Source organism: Rattus norvegicus, chromosome 1 (assembly GCF_021556685.1).
Source record: "Rattus norvegicus strain SHRSP/BbbUtx chromosome 1, alternate assembly SHRSP_T2T, whole genome shotgun sequence".
NCBI lineage: Eukaryota > Metazoa > Chordata > Mammalia > Rodentia > Muridae > Rattus > Rattus norvegicus.
This window is the reverse complement of record NC_141534.1, coordinates 249,755,532-249,771,261: the sequence shown is the minus strand read 5'-3', so window position 1 is coordinate 249,771,261 and position 15,730 is coordinate 249,755,532. Positions and strand designations below refer to the sequence as shown.

General features: G+C 40.5%; 1 protein-coding gene across 8 annotated transcripts in view; it reads right to left on the bottom strand.

Annotated features, from left to right (window-relative positions):
* The window catches only part of Cyp2c55 (cytochrome P450, family 2, subfamily c, polypeptide 55), a 73,425-nt gene that overhangs the window by 36,751 nt on the left and 20,944 nt on the right, over positions 1-15,730 (bottom strand). For 7 of the 8 annotated variants that reach the window (XM_087641612.1, XM_087640953.1, XM_087641771.1 and 4 more), the window contains one exon: positions 8,211-8,521. In XM_087641612.1, the coding sequence (XP_087497738.1) occupies positions 8,211-8,378 (168 nt within the window). In that variant the 5' untranslated portion in view covers positions 8,379-8,521. Of the gene's footprint in view, positions 1-8,210; positions 8,522-15,730 lie in introns of those variants that run through there. The other variant, NM_001419527.1, reaches the window with a different exon arrangement.

Sequence of the window (15,730 nt, the reverse complement as noted above, 5' to 3'; positions counted from 1 at the left end):
CCGGGAAAGGGAATAACACTCGAAATGTATATAAGAAATTCTCAAATTAATAAAAAAAAAAGTCTGGACTATAAAAAAGACTTAACAAAATAAATTTTTTAAAGAGCAAAGAAAAAAATCACATGTTTATGTCATTAGATGCTGAAAAGCATTTGACAAAATACAACACCCCTTCTCATTAAAAATATTGCAATGGTCAGGAATTCAAGGCACATACCCAAACATAATAAAAGTAATATATAACAAACCAAAATCCAATATCAAATTAAATGGCATGATACTTGAAGCAATCCCATTAAAATCAGGGACAAAACAAGGTTGTCCCCCTCTCCATGCATCTATTCAATAAATTCTATTTAGAGCAATAACACAACAGAAGGAGATGAAGGGGATAAAAACTTGACAAAGAAGATGTGAAGGTATCACTATTTGTAGACAGTATATAGTATACATGAGCTACCCCAAAAATTCTACCAGAGAACTTCTGCAGCTGAAAAACAACTTCAGCAAAGTGGCTGGATATAAAATTAACTCAAACAAATCAGTAGCTTTCCTTTATACAAATGATAAATGGGCTGAGAAAGAAAATAGGGAAATACCCTTCACAAACGTCAAAAATAATATAAATTATTTTGGAGTAAATTAAATCAGTTCCACAAGGGCACATCTGTATGAGAAGAACTTCAAATCTCCCAAGAAAGAAATCATAGATCTCAGTAAATGGAGAAATCTTCCATGTTCATGGATTGGTAGGATTAACACAGTAAAAATGGCCATGCTACCAAAAGCAGTCTACAGATTCAACACAATCCACATCAAAATTCCAGTTCCAACACAATTCTTCACAGATGTGAAAAGAGCAATTCTCAAATTCATCTGGAAAGGCAAAAAAAACAGAATAGGGAAAACAATTCTTAACAATAAGACTGCTGTGGGAATCACCATCCCTGACCTCAAGCTATACTACAGAGCAATAGTGATAAAAAGTGCGTGGTATTGAGACAGAGACAGACAGGTTGATCAAAGGAATAGAATTGAAGACCCAGAAATAAAACTACACACCTATGAACACTTGATCTTTGACAAAGAAACCAAAAACATACAGTGGAAAATGGAAAGCATCTTCAATAAGTGGTGCTGGTCTAACTGGCTTTCTGTATGCAGAAAAATGAAAATAGACCCATATTTGTCACCTTGCACAAAGCTCAAGTACATATGGATGAAGAATCTCAACATAAAACCAGATACACTCAATATAATAGAAGAGAAAGTGAGAAAGAGCCTTGAACTTATTGGCAAAGAGGGAAATTTCCTAAACAGAACTCCAATCGCCCAGGTTCTAAGATCAAGAATTGGCAAATGGGACCTCATGAAATGGAAAGCTTCTGTAAGGCAATGAATATAGTCAGTAAAACAAATCAACAACCTAGAAATTGAGAAAAAGATCTTCTCTACCTCTCCATCCGATAGAAGGCATCTATTCAATAAAAATATATAAAGAACACAAGAAGCTAATCTCCAAAAAAAAAAAAAAAAACCTAACACAAACAAAAAAAATGAGATATAGAACCAAACAGAGAATTCACAACAGAGGAATCTTGAATGACTCAGAAGCACATAAAGAAATACTCAAAGTTCTTAGTCATCAGGGAAATGCAAATCAAAACAACCCTGAGATGCCCCCTTATACCAATTGGAAAGGTCAAGATTAAAAAACTCAGGTGACAACACATGTTGGCAAGAGTGCAGAGAAAGAGAAGTCCTCCATTGCTAGTGGGATTGCAAACTGGTATAAACAGTCTGGAAATCAATCTGGAGATTCCTCAGAAATTTAGAAATAGATCTACCTGAAGACCCAGCTATACCACTCCTGTGTGTATACCCAAAAGATGGCCACCATGCTAAAAGGGCACATGCTCCACTATGTCCATAGCAGCCTTATTTGTGATAGCCAGAAGCTGGAAGCAACAGAGATGTCCCACAACAGAAGAATGTAGTTCACTTAAACAATGGAATATTATTCAGCTATTAAGAACAGGGATGGGGTTGGGGATTTAGCTCAGTGGTAGAGCGCTTGCCTAGCAAGCACAAGGCCCTGGGTTCGGTCCCCAGCTCCGAAGAAAAAAAAAAAAGAACAGGGACATCATGAGTTGTCCTAGCAAATAGATGGAACTAGAAAATATTATCCTAAGGGAGGTAACTCAGACCAAAAGGACATGCATGGTATGTACTCACTAATAAGTGGATATTAGCCCAAAGATACCCAGGATACAGTCCACAGAACTCAAAACTGGTTAACAAGCAGTAGGGCCCAAGTGAGGATGTTTCAGTCTTACTTGGGAGGGAAAGGAAACCAGAGGACAGAAGGAGAGAGGGACCTGGGTGGGATAGGGGAGGAGGAGAAGCAGGGAAAAGGGAAACATGATCAGGTATTGGGGATGGGGCCAGAAGTGAAGCCAGAGAATTTCAAGATTCAAAGGGAAGGCCATTAGATGTAATGTCCAACAGTGGGGAGAGGGAACTTGTAGACTGCACCTCTGGTAGAAAGACAGGACTAAAAAGACAGGACATCAAATGGAGGGATGGAATTGCCATCCCACAGCCAAAAAACTCTGACCCAGAATTTTTCCTGTCTAAAAGAATTACAGGAACAAAAATGGAGATGAGACTGAGGGAAAGGAGGTACAGTGACTAGTCCAAATTGGGACATATCTAAAGGGGAGAATCCAAGGCCTGATATCATTACTGATGCTATGATGTACTCATAGACTGGAACCTAGCATGGCTTCCCTCTGAGAGGCCCAACAAGCACCTGGCTGAGACAGAAGTAGATACTTATACCCAGCCAATGGTCTGAAGTCGGGGACCCCTGAAGTTGAATTAGGGAAGGCTGGAAGAAGATAAGGAGCAGGGCATTATTTTCTAGGCCTGATGTCCAAAGACTACCTTCAGTGTCTCTGTGGCACTGAGGGCAAAGGTAGTCTCTGGCCGTCAGGCACAGAAAATAAGGCTTTATATTTATATTTATTTAATTTTTAAATCTTTTTAAATTATCTTTAATCTTTCTTAGAGTCCAGTCATTATGCGCCTCCCATTCTGCCCTTCAACAGTTCCTCACCCCATTCCTCCTCCACCATCTTCATTAGGAAGTCCCCATCCCCCCACCCCCATCCCCAACTCCAAACCCTATCCCTGCCAGGTCTCCCCATTCACTGGGACCTCAAGTCTCTCCAGGATTAGGTGCATCTTCTCTCATTGAGAGCAGAACAGTCAGTCCTCTGCTGTGTATGTGTCAGGGGCCTTGGACCAGCCAGTGTATATTGCCTGGTTGGGAGATAAGTGTCTGAGAGATCTCAGGGGTTCGGGTTTGTTGAGAACACTGGTTTTCCTATGGGGTCACCCTACTCATCAGATTCCTCTAGCCTTCCCTAATTCTAGGTAATAATATATGGACTACTCTCTGTACTCTCATTTTAACTGATACATAGTCATTTCGGTAACAATTTATCCTCATCAGGTCTCTGATCATACTGACAGCTGAGCTAATTGTAGATTGACAGCTAATAAACAACAGGCAACTAGCTCTTACCTCAAGATAATCCTCTGTTGTGTTAGTTCATTAGTCAATTCATTAGTTAAAGCTACTAGGTCTCTTTTTAAGAAAGTCAAAGAGGTTTGCCTTGCTCACAGACTTCATGTTAAAGGATGGAACTTTTACAATTCCTTCATTTACATGAATGCTCTCAATAATCACCTACCCAAATCTCACAATAAATAAATAAAAATGTAAAATTAACTTAAGGTCTGATGATCTAAAATATGTTTGTAGGGTTAGGAAAATGTTTGAGATTGACAAATGCAAGTGATAAAGTATGCAAGTTAGAGTATGTTAAAAATAAAACTTGGATGTTAAGAGGAAAATAATTTAGGAATATAAATAAAAATGCTTCAGAGGTATAGGGTTGTGGTCTCGTATCTGCTCTGCCATAGTGCATGGCTACTGGGGAGACAGAACACAAGAGTTTGACTATGCTTATCCCATGCCTCCATGGGGAGCAGGGACAGGGCAGGGTATGCTGGGCTCTAATGGAGCGCTGAGGCATATCTCTGAGGGTGGGAAGGCAGTCTGAGATGTGGGAAAGCCAGAGCTGCTTCGGGGGTCCTTGAGCATTTGACAACACCAGGGCTGTGGAGTTCTCAGGCTCTTGGTCATCTAGGCACCACTCGGGAGTCAAGGAAAATCTGAAAACAGAGTTGGAGGCCCAAGGGTTGTGTCTAACCCGGGGCTTGGGGGTTGGGGGGAAAGGGAGCTCTGACTAGTCAGTCCCACTGGGAGAGTCCTTGGCTTGGCCAGTAGCAAACTTGGTGACAGTTGCGGTCGGAAGTACAGAGAGACCTTCCAAGGGAGACGAGGCTGCGGGTCTCTAAGCAAAGGCCTTCTTCATGTCTCCCCATGACCGATCCCAATAAAAAGAGACAATCTGTGATTCCAATCAGTAATTGCCATGGCAGACAGTAGATGTGTAAAACCGGACCCTACTTCTCAGAGTTGGCCTGAGATTAAATACCTTTTGCAGGGAGGAATGTCTGGAAATGAATCATATTGACAACACCCTCTGGTCCTCTAGTTACCTCATTAGCGTGGAGATCTCTGTCTTGAGCCTATGTAACCACAGGTCACATCTCTTTTCCTATCGTCTTGGTCTGAAATGTTAGGGATGCCTCATCTACATGTGGAAGGAATTTTAGGGTATTGCCCTTACAAATCTATGAGGGGTTGTGTCTATATGACAGGGACTTGGTACTTGGATCAGACGAAGCTCCTACCATCTCTTCAGGGTCTCTGGGGTTTCAAGCTTTTAGCTGAACTGAGGACCAGGCTTTCTCTCATGGTTCACTGTTCCACACAGAGGAAAACATGTTTAAAGTTAATATATACAGGTTATAAATGTTGGAGATTCTAAAATGATGTTTAAGATTGAAGGATCTAAGAAGATATTTAAAGTATATAAATGCAAGTTATAGAGGGATAAGAAAAAGTTTTCAGACATGAAAAGGAAGAAAGAAATGAAAAGGCTTCAAATTTCGCCCCCCTCCACAACCCATCAGCATGCTAGTGATATACTAAGATCTCAAAGAGCGTAATTTTAACATTGCTAAATGGAGTTTTGAAAAGCTAATGGAGGACTGGCTGCTTACAATTAAGTCAAAAGCTCAAAATTTTAAATTCCCTTTTATCTGTCTTCTAAATATAGACTTAAAGGTGCTTCTCATCATGCTGAAAACATCTCTTCAATTTCTATATCTAACTTTCTGGACCGAATAAAAGAATGTCCCATGAATTTTGATCCAAACCTATAGCTTTTACTAGGCCGTAAAGTTATGAATAAAAAAACTCATTAGCTACTTTATTTTCAGTTCTACTGCTATGATTATATATATACATATATATATATATACATATATACATACATACCCTGACCAAAACATTCTTAGGAGAGAGGATATTTATTTCAGTTTATAGCCCAGCTTACAGTTCATCCTAGTGGATATATGAAGGAAGGAAATTCAAACTCCTAGTCACATCACATTCACAGTTACATTCCTGTGTAACGTTTCTCAAGTCAACATGGAAAAGAAATAATATTGGTAATTCCTCATTCTCAATGCTGTTCTAAACCCTAAAGATATTTATCATGCTCCACTGATACTAGGTTCATAATCCATCATCGTGTTACAAAATTTGTCATATAACCTCAGTCATACTAATCTTTCCATAATTCTATGACTTTGACATTCCCTAAAAGAATACCCCAATGTTTATAAAACATACCCATTGACTTGAGCTTATTCGATGTTTCTAAGTAATCAAACTGATCTTAAGTACCTCTGACAGATAGATCACAGAACTCTGAGTTCTTTGCTTTTCTAGGTGACAAACAATATTGACCTATTTCATTATAAATAATAGCTTCTATAGTGTTGGAAGGTGCTATGTACCATTTTGAAGGAGAAAAGAAATCATCAATCTCACTCAACTGGGACTCTACAAGAAATATTAGCAATCAGTCTTATAAGACACACCAAATGGAGCAATAGTGGCACAAACATCGTGAGTAACCAACCGCTTTCTGCTTGGATCCAGAACCGAGACATTTCTTTTTTCAATAGAAAATGATTAAGACATAGACCCACAGCTGGTTAAAGTGAAGAGGATAAGACAGTATGGAGTGATCATCTCTAAATTGGACACCTGTATGACACTTCCTTCCTCCCAAAGTTCAGGGACCCTCATAGAAAGATTCTAAAACCCAAACACTATAAATGGTAACAGGGAAATGGTGCTTTTCAACACAGTAGAGCAGTTGTACATATTAAATGAGAGCAGTTGTGGCAGCATGCACAAGACATGTGCAATCTCTAGCCAGACAAATTCCAAGTGTAGAGTTGGTCCTAAAGTCCCACACCTAGCCTAGGAGCTATTGGCAACTGTTAACTGCTGGGAAAAAGAGTTAATTTTCTTTCTTTCTTTCTTTCTTTCTTTCTTTCTTTCTTTCTTTCTCTCTTTCTCTTTTGATGTCTTTTTTATTGGATTTTTATTTATTTACATTTCAAATGTTATCCCCTTTCTCTGTTTCCTGTCCATAAACCCACCAACTCATTCCCCCTCCCCCTTCTTCTATGAGGGTGTACCCCCATACACACTCACCCCCTTCCCACCTCCCTGACCTGACATTCCCTTACACTGCTGCATCAAGCCTTGGCAGGACCAAGGGATTCTCCTCCCACTGATGCCCCACAAGGCCATCCTCTGCTACATAGGCAGCTGGAGCCATGGGTCTGTCCATGTATAATCTTTGGATGGTTGTTTAGGCCCTGGGAGCTCTGGTTGGTTGATATCGTTGTTCTTATGGGATTGCAAGCTCCTTCATCTCCTTCAATCCTTTCTTTAACTCCTCCATTGGGGACTCTGTTCTCAGTTCAATGGTTGTCTGCGAGCATCTGCCTCTGAATTTGTCATACTCAGGCAGAGCCTCTCAGCAGACAACTATACGAGGCTCCTGTTAGCATGCACCTCTTGGCATCCCCAATAATGACTGGGTTTGGTGGCTGTATGTATATGCACTGGATCCCCAGGTGGGGCAGACTTTGAATGGCCATTCCTTCAGTCTCTGCTCTAAATTTTGTCTCCATATCTCCTCCTATTAATATTTTTGTTCCCCCTTCTAAGAAGGACTGAAGCATCCGCACTTTGGTCTTCCTTCTTCCTGAGTTTCATGTGGTCTGTGTATTGTACCTTGAGTATTCCGAGCTTTTGGGCTAATATCCACTTATTAGTGAGTGCATACCGTTTGTGGTTTTTTTGTGATTGGGTTACCTCACTCAGGATATTTTCTAGTTTCATCCATTTGCCTATGAATTTCATAAAGTCATTTTTTAATAGCTGAGTAGTATTCCATTGTGTAGATGTACCACATTTTCTGTATCCATTCCTCTGTTGAGGGACATTTGGGTTGTTTCCAGCTTCTAGCTATTATAAATAAGGCTGCTATGAACATAGTGGAGCATGTGTCCTTGTTATATGGTGGAGCATCTTTTGGAGAGTTAATTTTCTTTAAGGGTATGTCCCAGTGAATAGTCACAGGTGATATAGATGTCACATTTGTGGCAGAGTACCCTACAGTCTCTTACTCTCTGCATTTTGACCAGTTGTGAATTTCTGCCATAATCACTATCCACTGAAAAAAGGAACTCCTTTAATGAAAACTGAGGCCATGTATGGAATACATGTGTAGACATACACAACATATTACCTTGCAAGTATGTGTCAAAAAATTGCTTTCTCTGGAAGATATAGGGAAATGTAGAAAACCAATTAAAACAGACACTCAAATTCAATATTGGACATCTTCACCCACACATGCAAACACCTACACACACACACACACACACACACACACACACACATACACACACACACTCACACACACATACACACACACACACACACATACACACACACACACACACACACACACACACATGCTCAGAGAAAGAATTTACATACACTATAGAATTCCACTGTTTCTGACGATGCCACTCTAAGTATAAAAACCTATGGGAATATTTACATTACAATTATACAGTTAAATAATAGAAGTGATTAGTTATCTTTTTTAACATAATGAAGAAGTTTTAAAAGCACTTACTTTTTTAATAGATTTGCTGATGTCCTTCACATCTATCTGAAGGATGTTTCCAATGATTGGGAGAGGAGTGGGACCAGGAGGGAGCTTCCTTCTCTCAGAGTTCTGTCTCCAGAATGAGAGGAGAAGCAGACTAGAGAGAATGAGCACCAGAACCAGGACTGCATCCATGGCAGCCTTCTCTTCTCAGGGAGACTCCTCTGAGCTTGCAGCCCAAAGCTTTTATAATGCTAGCTGCTAACTCAACACGTGCTGGTATGTATGTGACCAATCAGCTAGCTGTGGTTTAATCTTTCTTCTTTGTGGACTCTGACCTGTTAAAATACACAAATGGAAGCTCTTACTTCACTTTTACTCTCAACTGCCTCACCCTGAAAACCTGTTGTAACTAGCCCAGGGTGGGATCAATGTACAAAAAAAAAAACCTCAAGTAGTTTCAACATGCAATCTAAACAGAGGGTTTAAGAATCAAATCGTTTGATTCAAAGATTGTTCAAACTCCTGCACATTAGTCTTATGATCACTGGGAATTTCTGGCATGGACGGCAAATCATATACCTGTATATGAAATAAAGTTTATTCAATAAAGCTTCCCAGTGACTAGGATAATTACTTTAGTGTGCTATAGTAACATTAGAGTTGATTAATCACCAGGTAAGGCATGTACTTAGCTCAGTTCATAAACACACCTTTGCCATTAAATATCCTTCAAAGCCTTTTGGGGTAAAGGTTACTTTTCACCCCTCTGAGAGTGCAAGGTAACAGAATAACAGCAGTGCCACTCACAGATACCTTTCATTAATTCTCTTAGTTAACATAAGAAGTAATTTGTTTCCTGGCAACACTTCATTTTCATGCATATATACATTGCACATTGTTCCTTTTTCATTTTAACCACTCTGATGAGTATGTAATACCTTACCAGTTTAAATTCACATTTCTGTGAAGCTGCAGAAGGCTAAGCAGTTTTGGGAATGTCAAATAGTAACATAAAACATTAATATCTCTTTAAATTAAATGTAATGATAAAGTTCCTCTTCTTTTCCTCCTTCTGACCCTTCCCATGCTCCCATGCTTCCTCTCAAATTCATGCCCTCATCTCTCTCTCTCTCTCTCTCTCTCTCTCTCTCTCTCTCTCTCTCTCTCTCTCTCTCTCTCTGTGTGTGTGTGTGTGTGTGTGTGTGTGTGTGTGTACACATAAATATGTAGAATGCAGTAAGAAATTGTGCTGTATTAGAAAAGTGATGGTGTGATGGTTGTGGGTTCTCTTCCAAGATCCATGCTCCAGGAAAGTTTGCTAGGATACCATTTCTGAGCACGGTGTGGGTCTTAAAAGCACAATCAGTGTGGACAATGACAATGACAATCAGTCATTGGTTAGCTGTTGCCTCAAACTCTGTTCCATCTTTATCTTTGAACATCTTTTGGCAAGAAAAATTTTGGGTTGAAGGTTTTGTGGGTGGCTTGATATCCCTCTTCTTCCACTGGATATCCTGCCTGGCTACAAGAGGTGGCCACTCCATACCCCCTACATGAAGGTGTCTCATCTAGGGTCACCCCGATAGACTCCAGGAACATTCCCCACCCATTGTCTCTACCTAGTTCCAGAGACCATAAACACACAGACCCTCATTCTCATTTCCAGCCCTCTCCAGCAACCTCCCCACTCTAAACACACCTGATCCCCATCCCCATATCTATATTCACCCTCCATTCCAGGCAGATCCCTCTTTCCATCCACCGCTAATGAATATTTTGTTTCCCTCTGAGTGAGATTCATATATGCTCCCGAGGGAACTCATTATTTAGTTTTTCTTGGGGTCTGCATAGTTATCCTGTACTTTACAGGTAATGTCCACTTATACCTGAGTTCATACCATGTGTGTCTTTCTGGATCTGGGTTACCTCACTCAGTTCAAGTTCCATTCATTGGCCTGCAAATTTCATAACCTCTTTGTTTTTTGTTTATTTGTGTTTGTTTGTTTCAAAATTTATTTTTATAGTCATAATATTATATCAATGTCTGTTTAATGTTCTTTTTTTTTCAATTTCTTCTTTGCATTCTTCTATTTCAATCTTTATTAAATTGGGTATTTCTTATTTACATTTCAAATGTTGTTTCCTTTCCAGGTTTCCATGCCAACATCCCCATAACCACTCCCCCTCCCATTCTTATGGGTGTTCCCCTTCCCAACCTCCCCCTAATTATGACCCTCCCCCCAAGAATTCCATTCGCTGGGGGTCCAGCCTTGGCAGGACCAAGGGTTTCCCCTACCACTGCTGCCCTAACTAGGCTATTTATTGCTACCTATGCAGTTGGAGGCCAAGGTCAGTCCATGAATAGGCTTTGGGGAGTGGCTTAGTCTCTGTAAGCTCTGGTTGGTTGGCATTGTTGTTCATATGGGGACTCAAGACCCTTCAAGCTCTTTCAGTCCTTTCTCTAATTCCTTCAACAGGGGTACTGTTCTCAGTTCAGTGGTTTGCTGCTGGCATCTGCCTGTGTATTTGCAATATTCTGGCTGTGTCTCTCAGGAAAGATCTACATACGGGTCCTGTCACCCTGCACTTCTTTGCTTCATCTTTCTTATCTAGTTTGGTGGCTGTATATGTATGGGCCACATGTGGGGCAGGCTCTGAATGGGCGTTCCTTCAATCTCTGATCTAAACTTTGCCTCCTTATCCCTTCCCAAGGGTCTTATTGTTCCCCTTTTAAAGAAAGAGTGAGTGCTACCAAACCCCTTGGGAGAGAGAGAGCTCATCGCTCAGACAGATGGGCACTCCTGAGACTGCAAGGCAGGAGAGACCTCCAGTACTGCCCACCCTTGCCCATATCCCTGGCCCAAGAGGAAACTGACTGTATAGGGCCTCTGCGAACAGGAAGATAGGGGCACTCAAGCTGCAGGTCCCCTATGGTCCAGACACCACCTGGATCTGAAGCAACCCGGTCAAACAGCTCCCTCACCCAAATCCAGTGGGAGAGAGAGCTAAACCTTCTGAGGGGCAGACAAACCTAGGAAGCCAGAGGAGACTACACTCTGCCCACATTTCTGACACTATGGGAAAACGTCTAGCGACATCTGGGATCCCTGTGCTCAGGGACCCAAGAAAAGGCTGGGCAGGCCCTTCTGGTTGCTGCCCTCACAGAGAGCTGAAACAGCCCTCAAAGAGTGACTTAAGGCCCCGGACCAGAGGTAAGACCAACTTTTCTGCTCCAAGAGTCCTGCCTGGTAGACTCAGGACACATAGAGGCAAAATTCCTCTGGGACTGGACACTTCCAGTTTCTAGCTACAGTCCAAATCTCGCTGATCCTGGCCAACAGCTCCCTGCTCCCAAACCCCGTGGAAGAGAGAACTCATCACCCAGACAGGTGGGCACTCCAGAGACTGCAGGGCAAGAGAGACCACCAGTACTGTCCACCCTTTCCCACATCCCTGGCCCAAGAGGAAACTGTATAGGGCCTCTGGAACAGGAAGATAGGGGCACGCGAGCTGCAGGTTGCCTGAGGCCCAGACACCACCCGGATCTGTAGCGACCCAGTCAAACAGCTCCCTGCACCCAAATCCTATAGGAGGGACAGCTAAATCTTCAGAGGGGCAGACATGCCTGGGAAACCAGAAGAGACTACGCTCTGCCCACATTTCTGACTCCAGAGGAAAATGCCTAGCACTATCTGGGACTCCTGTGCAAAGGGACCCAAGAAATAGCAGGCCAGGCCCTTCTGGTTGCTGCCCTCATAGAGAGCTGTAACAGAGACCCCGAGGAGGGACTACAGGTCTGAGATGAGAGGTAAGACCAACTTTTCTGCTCCAAGTGGCCTGCCTGGTGGACTCGTGACACATGCCCACAGGCACAGCTGAAGACCAGTAGACAAGAAATACTACACGCCGGAAAGGAAAATGCTCTGTTCCCATAACTGACTGAAAGAGAACAGGAAAACAGGTCTACAGCCCTCCTGACACATAGGCCTATAGCATGGTCTAACCACGTCAGAAATAGCAAAATAAGGTAACACCAGAGACAACCTGATGGCAAAAGGCAAGCGCAGGAACCCAAGCAACAGAAACCAAGACAACATGGCATCATAAGAGCACTATTCTCCCACCAAAGCAAACACAGAATATCCAAACACACCAGAAAAGCAAGATCTAGATTTTGAATCACATTTGATCATGGTGATGGAGGACTTCAAGAAAGACATAAAGAACTTCTTTAGAGAAACACAGGAAAACATAAATAAACAAGTAGAAGCCTATAGAGAAGAATCACGAAAATCCCTGAAAGAATTACAGGACAACACAGTTAAACAGGTGAAGGAATTAAAATGGAAATAGAAGTAATAAAGAAAGCATAAAAGGAGAGAAACCTGGATACAGAAAACCAAAGGAAGAGACAAGGAGCCACAGATAACAGAATCACAAACAGAATACAAGAGATAGAAGAGAGAATTGCAGGAGCAGAAGATTCCATAGAAATTATCGACACAACTGTTAAAGATAATGTAAGATGGAAAAAGCTACTGGCCAAAAACATACAGGAAATTCAGGACAGAATGAGAAGATCAAACCTAAGAATAATAGGCATAGAAGAGAGTGAAGACTTGAACTCAAAGGACCGGTAAATATCTTCAACAAAATCATAGAAGAAAACTTCCCTAACCTAAAGAAAGGGATGCCCATAAACATACAAGAAGCCTAAAGAACTCCAAATAGATTGGACCAGAAAAGAAACTCCTCCCATCACATAATTGTCAAAACACCAAATGCACAAAACAAAGAAAAAATATTAAAAGCAATAAGGGAAAAAGGTCAAGTAACATATGAAGGCAGACCTATTAGAATTACACCAGACATCACACCAGAGTACATGAAAGTCAGAAGATCCTGGACAGATGTCATACAGAACCTAAGAAAACACAAATGCCAGCCCAGGTTACTGTATCCAGCAAAGCTCTCAATTAACATCGGTGGAGAAACCAAGATATTCCATGACAAAACCAAATTTACACAATATCTTTCTACAAATCCAGCCCTACAAAGGATAATAAATGGCAAAGCCCAACACAAGGAGGCAAGCCACACCATAGAAAAAGCAAGAAACTAATTGTCTTGCAACAAAACAGAGAAGAAAAGCACACAAACATAACCTCACATCCAAATATAACAGGAAACAACAATCACTATTATGTAATATCTCTCAACATCAATTGACTCAATTCCCCAATAAAAAGACACAGATTAACAAACTGGATAAGCAATGAGGACCCAACATTCTGCTGCCTAGAGGAAACACACCTCAGAAACAAAGACACACACTACCTCAGAGTAAAAGGCTAGAAACAATTTTCCAAGAAAATGGTCTGAAGGAGCAAGCTGGAGTAGCCATTATAATATCGAATAAAATCGATTTTCAACCAAAAGTCATCAAAAAAGATAAAGAAGGACACTTCATATTCATCAAAGGAAAAATCCACCAAGATGAACTCTCAATCCTGAATATCTGTGCTCCAAAAACTAGGGCACCTACATAAATAAATGAAACCTTATTAAAGCTCAAAGCACACATTGCACCTCACACAATAATACTAGGAGATTTCAATATCACACTTTCATCAATGGACAGATCATGGAAACATAAATTAAACAGAGATGTAGACAGACTAAGAGAAGTCATGAACCAAATGGACTTAACAGATGTTTATAGAACACTTTATCCTAGAACAAAAGGATGTAACTTCTTCTTACCACCTCATGGTACTTTTTCCAAAATTGACCATATAATCGGTCATAAAACGGGTCTCAACAGATACAGAAAGATAGAAATAATCCCAAGTGTCCAATCAGACCACCACGGGCTTTAGCTGGTCTTCAATAACAATAAGGAAAGAATACCACCATATACACAGAAGGTGAACAATGCTCTACTCAATGATAACCTGGTCAAGGAAGAAATAAAGAAAGAAATTAAAGACTTTTTAGAATTTAATAAAAATGAAGGTACAGTATACCCAAACTTATGGGACACAATGAAAGCTGGGCTAAGAGGAAAACTCATAGCTCCGAGTGTCTCTAGAAAGAAACAGGAGAGAGCATATATCAGCAGTTTGACAGCACACCTAAAGGCTCTAGAACAAAAAGAAGCAAATACACCCAGGAGCAGTAGAAGGCAGGTAATAATCAAACTCAGAGCTGAAATCAACCAAGTAGAAACAAAAAGGACTATACAAACAATCAACAGAACCAAAAGCTAGTCCTTTGAGAAAATCAAAAGGATAGAAAAACCCTTAGCCAGAATAACCAGAGTACACAGAGAGTGTATCCAAATTACCAAAATCAGATATGAAAAGGAAGACATAACAACTGAGTCAGAGGAAATTCAAAAAATTATCAGATCCTACTACAAGAGCCTATATTCAACAAAACTTGAAAATCTGGAGGAAATGGACAATTTCCTAGACAGATACAAGGTACCGAAGTTAAATCAGGAAAAAATAAACCATTTTAACAAGTCCATAACTCCTAAAGAAATAGAAGCAGTCATTAAAAGTCTCACAACAAAAAAGAGCCCACATCCAGATGGGTTCAGTGCAGAATTCTATCAGAACTTCGTAGGAGAACTCACACCAATACTATCCAAACTATTCCACAAAACTGAAACTGATGGAGCGCTACCGAATTAATTCTATGAAGCCACAAATACTCTTATACCTAAACTACACAAAGACCCAACAAAGAAAAAGAAATTCAGACCAATTTTCCTTATGAATATTGACTCAAAAATACTCAATAAAATTCTTGCAAACAGAATCCGAGAGTACATCAAAACAATTCCATCATGATCAAATAGGCTTCATCCCAGGCATGGAGGGATGGCTTAATATACAGAAAACCATCAAAATAATCCACTATATAAGCAAACTGAAAGATAAAAACCACATGATCATTTCATTAGATGCTGAGAAAACATTTGACAAAATTCAACACCCTTGTATGATAAAAGTCCTGGAAAGACCAGGAATTAAAGGCCCATACCTAAACATAGTAAAAGCCATAGACAGCAAACAATTAGCTAATATTAAACTAAATGGAGAGAAACCTGAAGCAATCCCAATAAAATCAGGGACTAGACAAGGTTGCCCACTCTCTCCCTACTTATTCAATATAGTTCTTGAAGTTCTAGCCAGAGCATTCAGACAACAAAAGGAGGTCAAGGGGATACAGATCGGAAAAGAAGAAGTCAAAATATCACTATTTGCAGATGATATGATAGTACATTTAAGTGATCCCAAAAGTTCCACCAGAGAACTACTAAACCTGATGAACAACTTCAGCAAAGTGGCTGGGTATAAAATTAACTCAAATAAATCAGTAGCCTTCCTCTACACAAAAGAGAAACAAGCTCAGAAAGAAATTAGAGAAACGACACCCTTCATAATACTCCCAAATAATATAAAATACCTCAGTGTGACTTTAACCACGCAAGTGAAAAATCTGTATGATAAGAACTACAAGCCTCAGAAATTGAA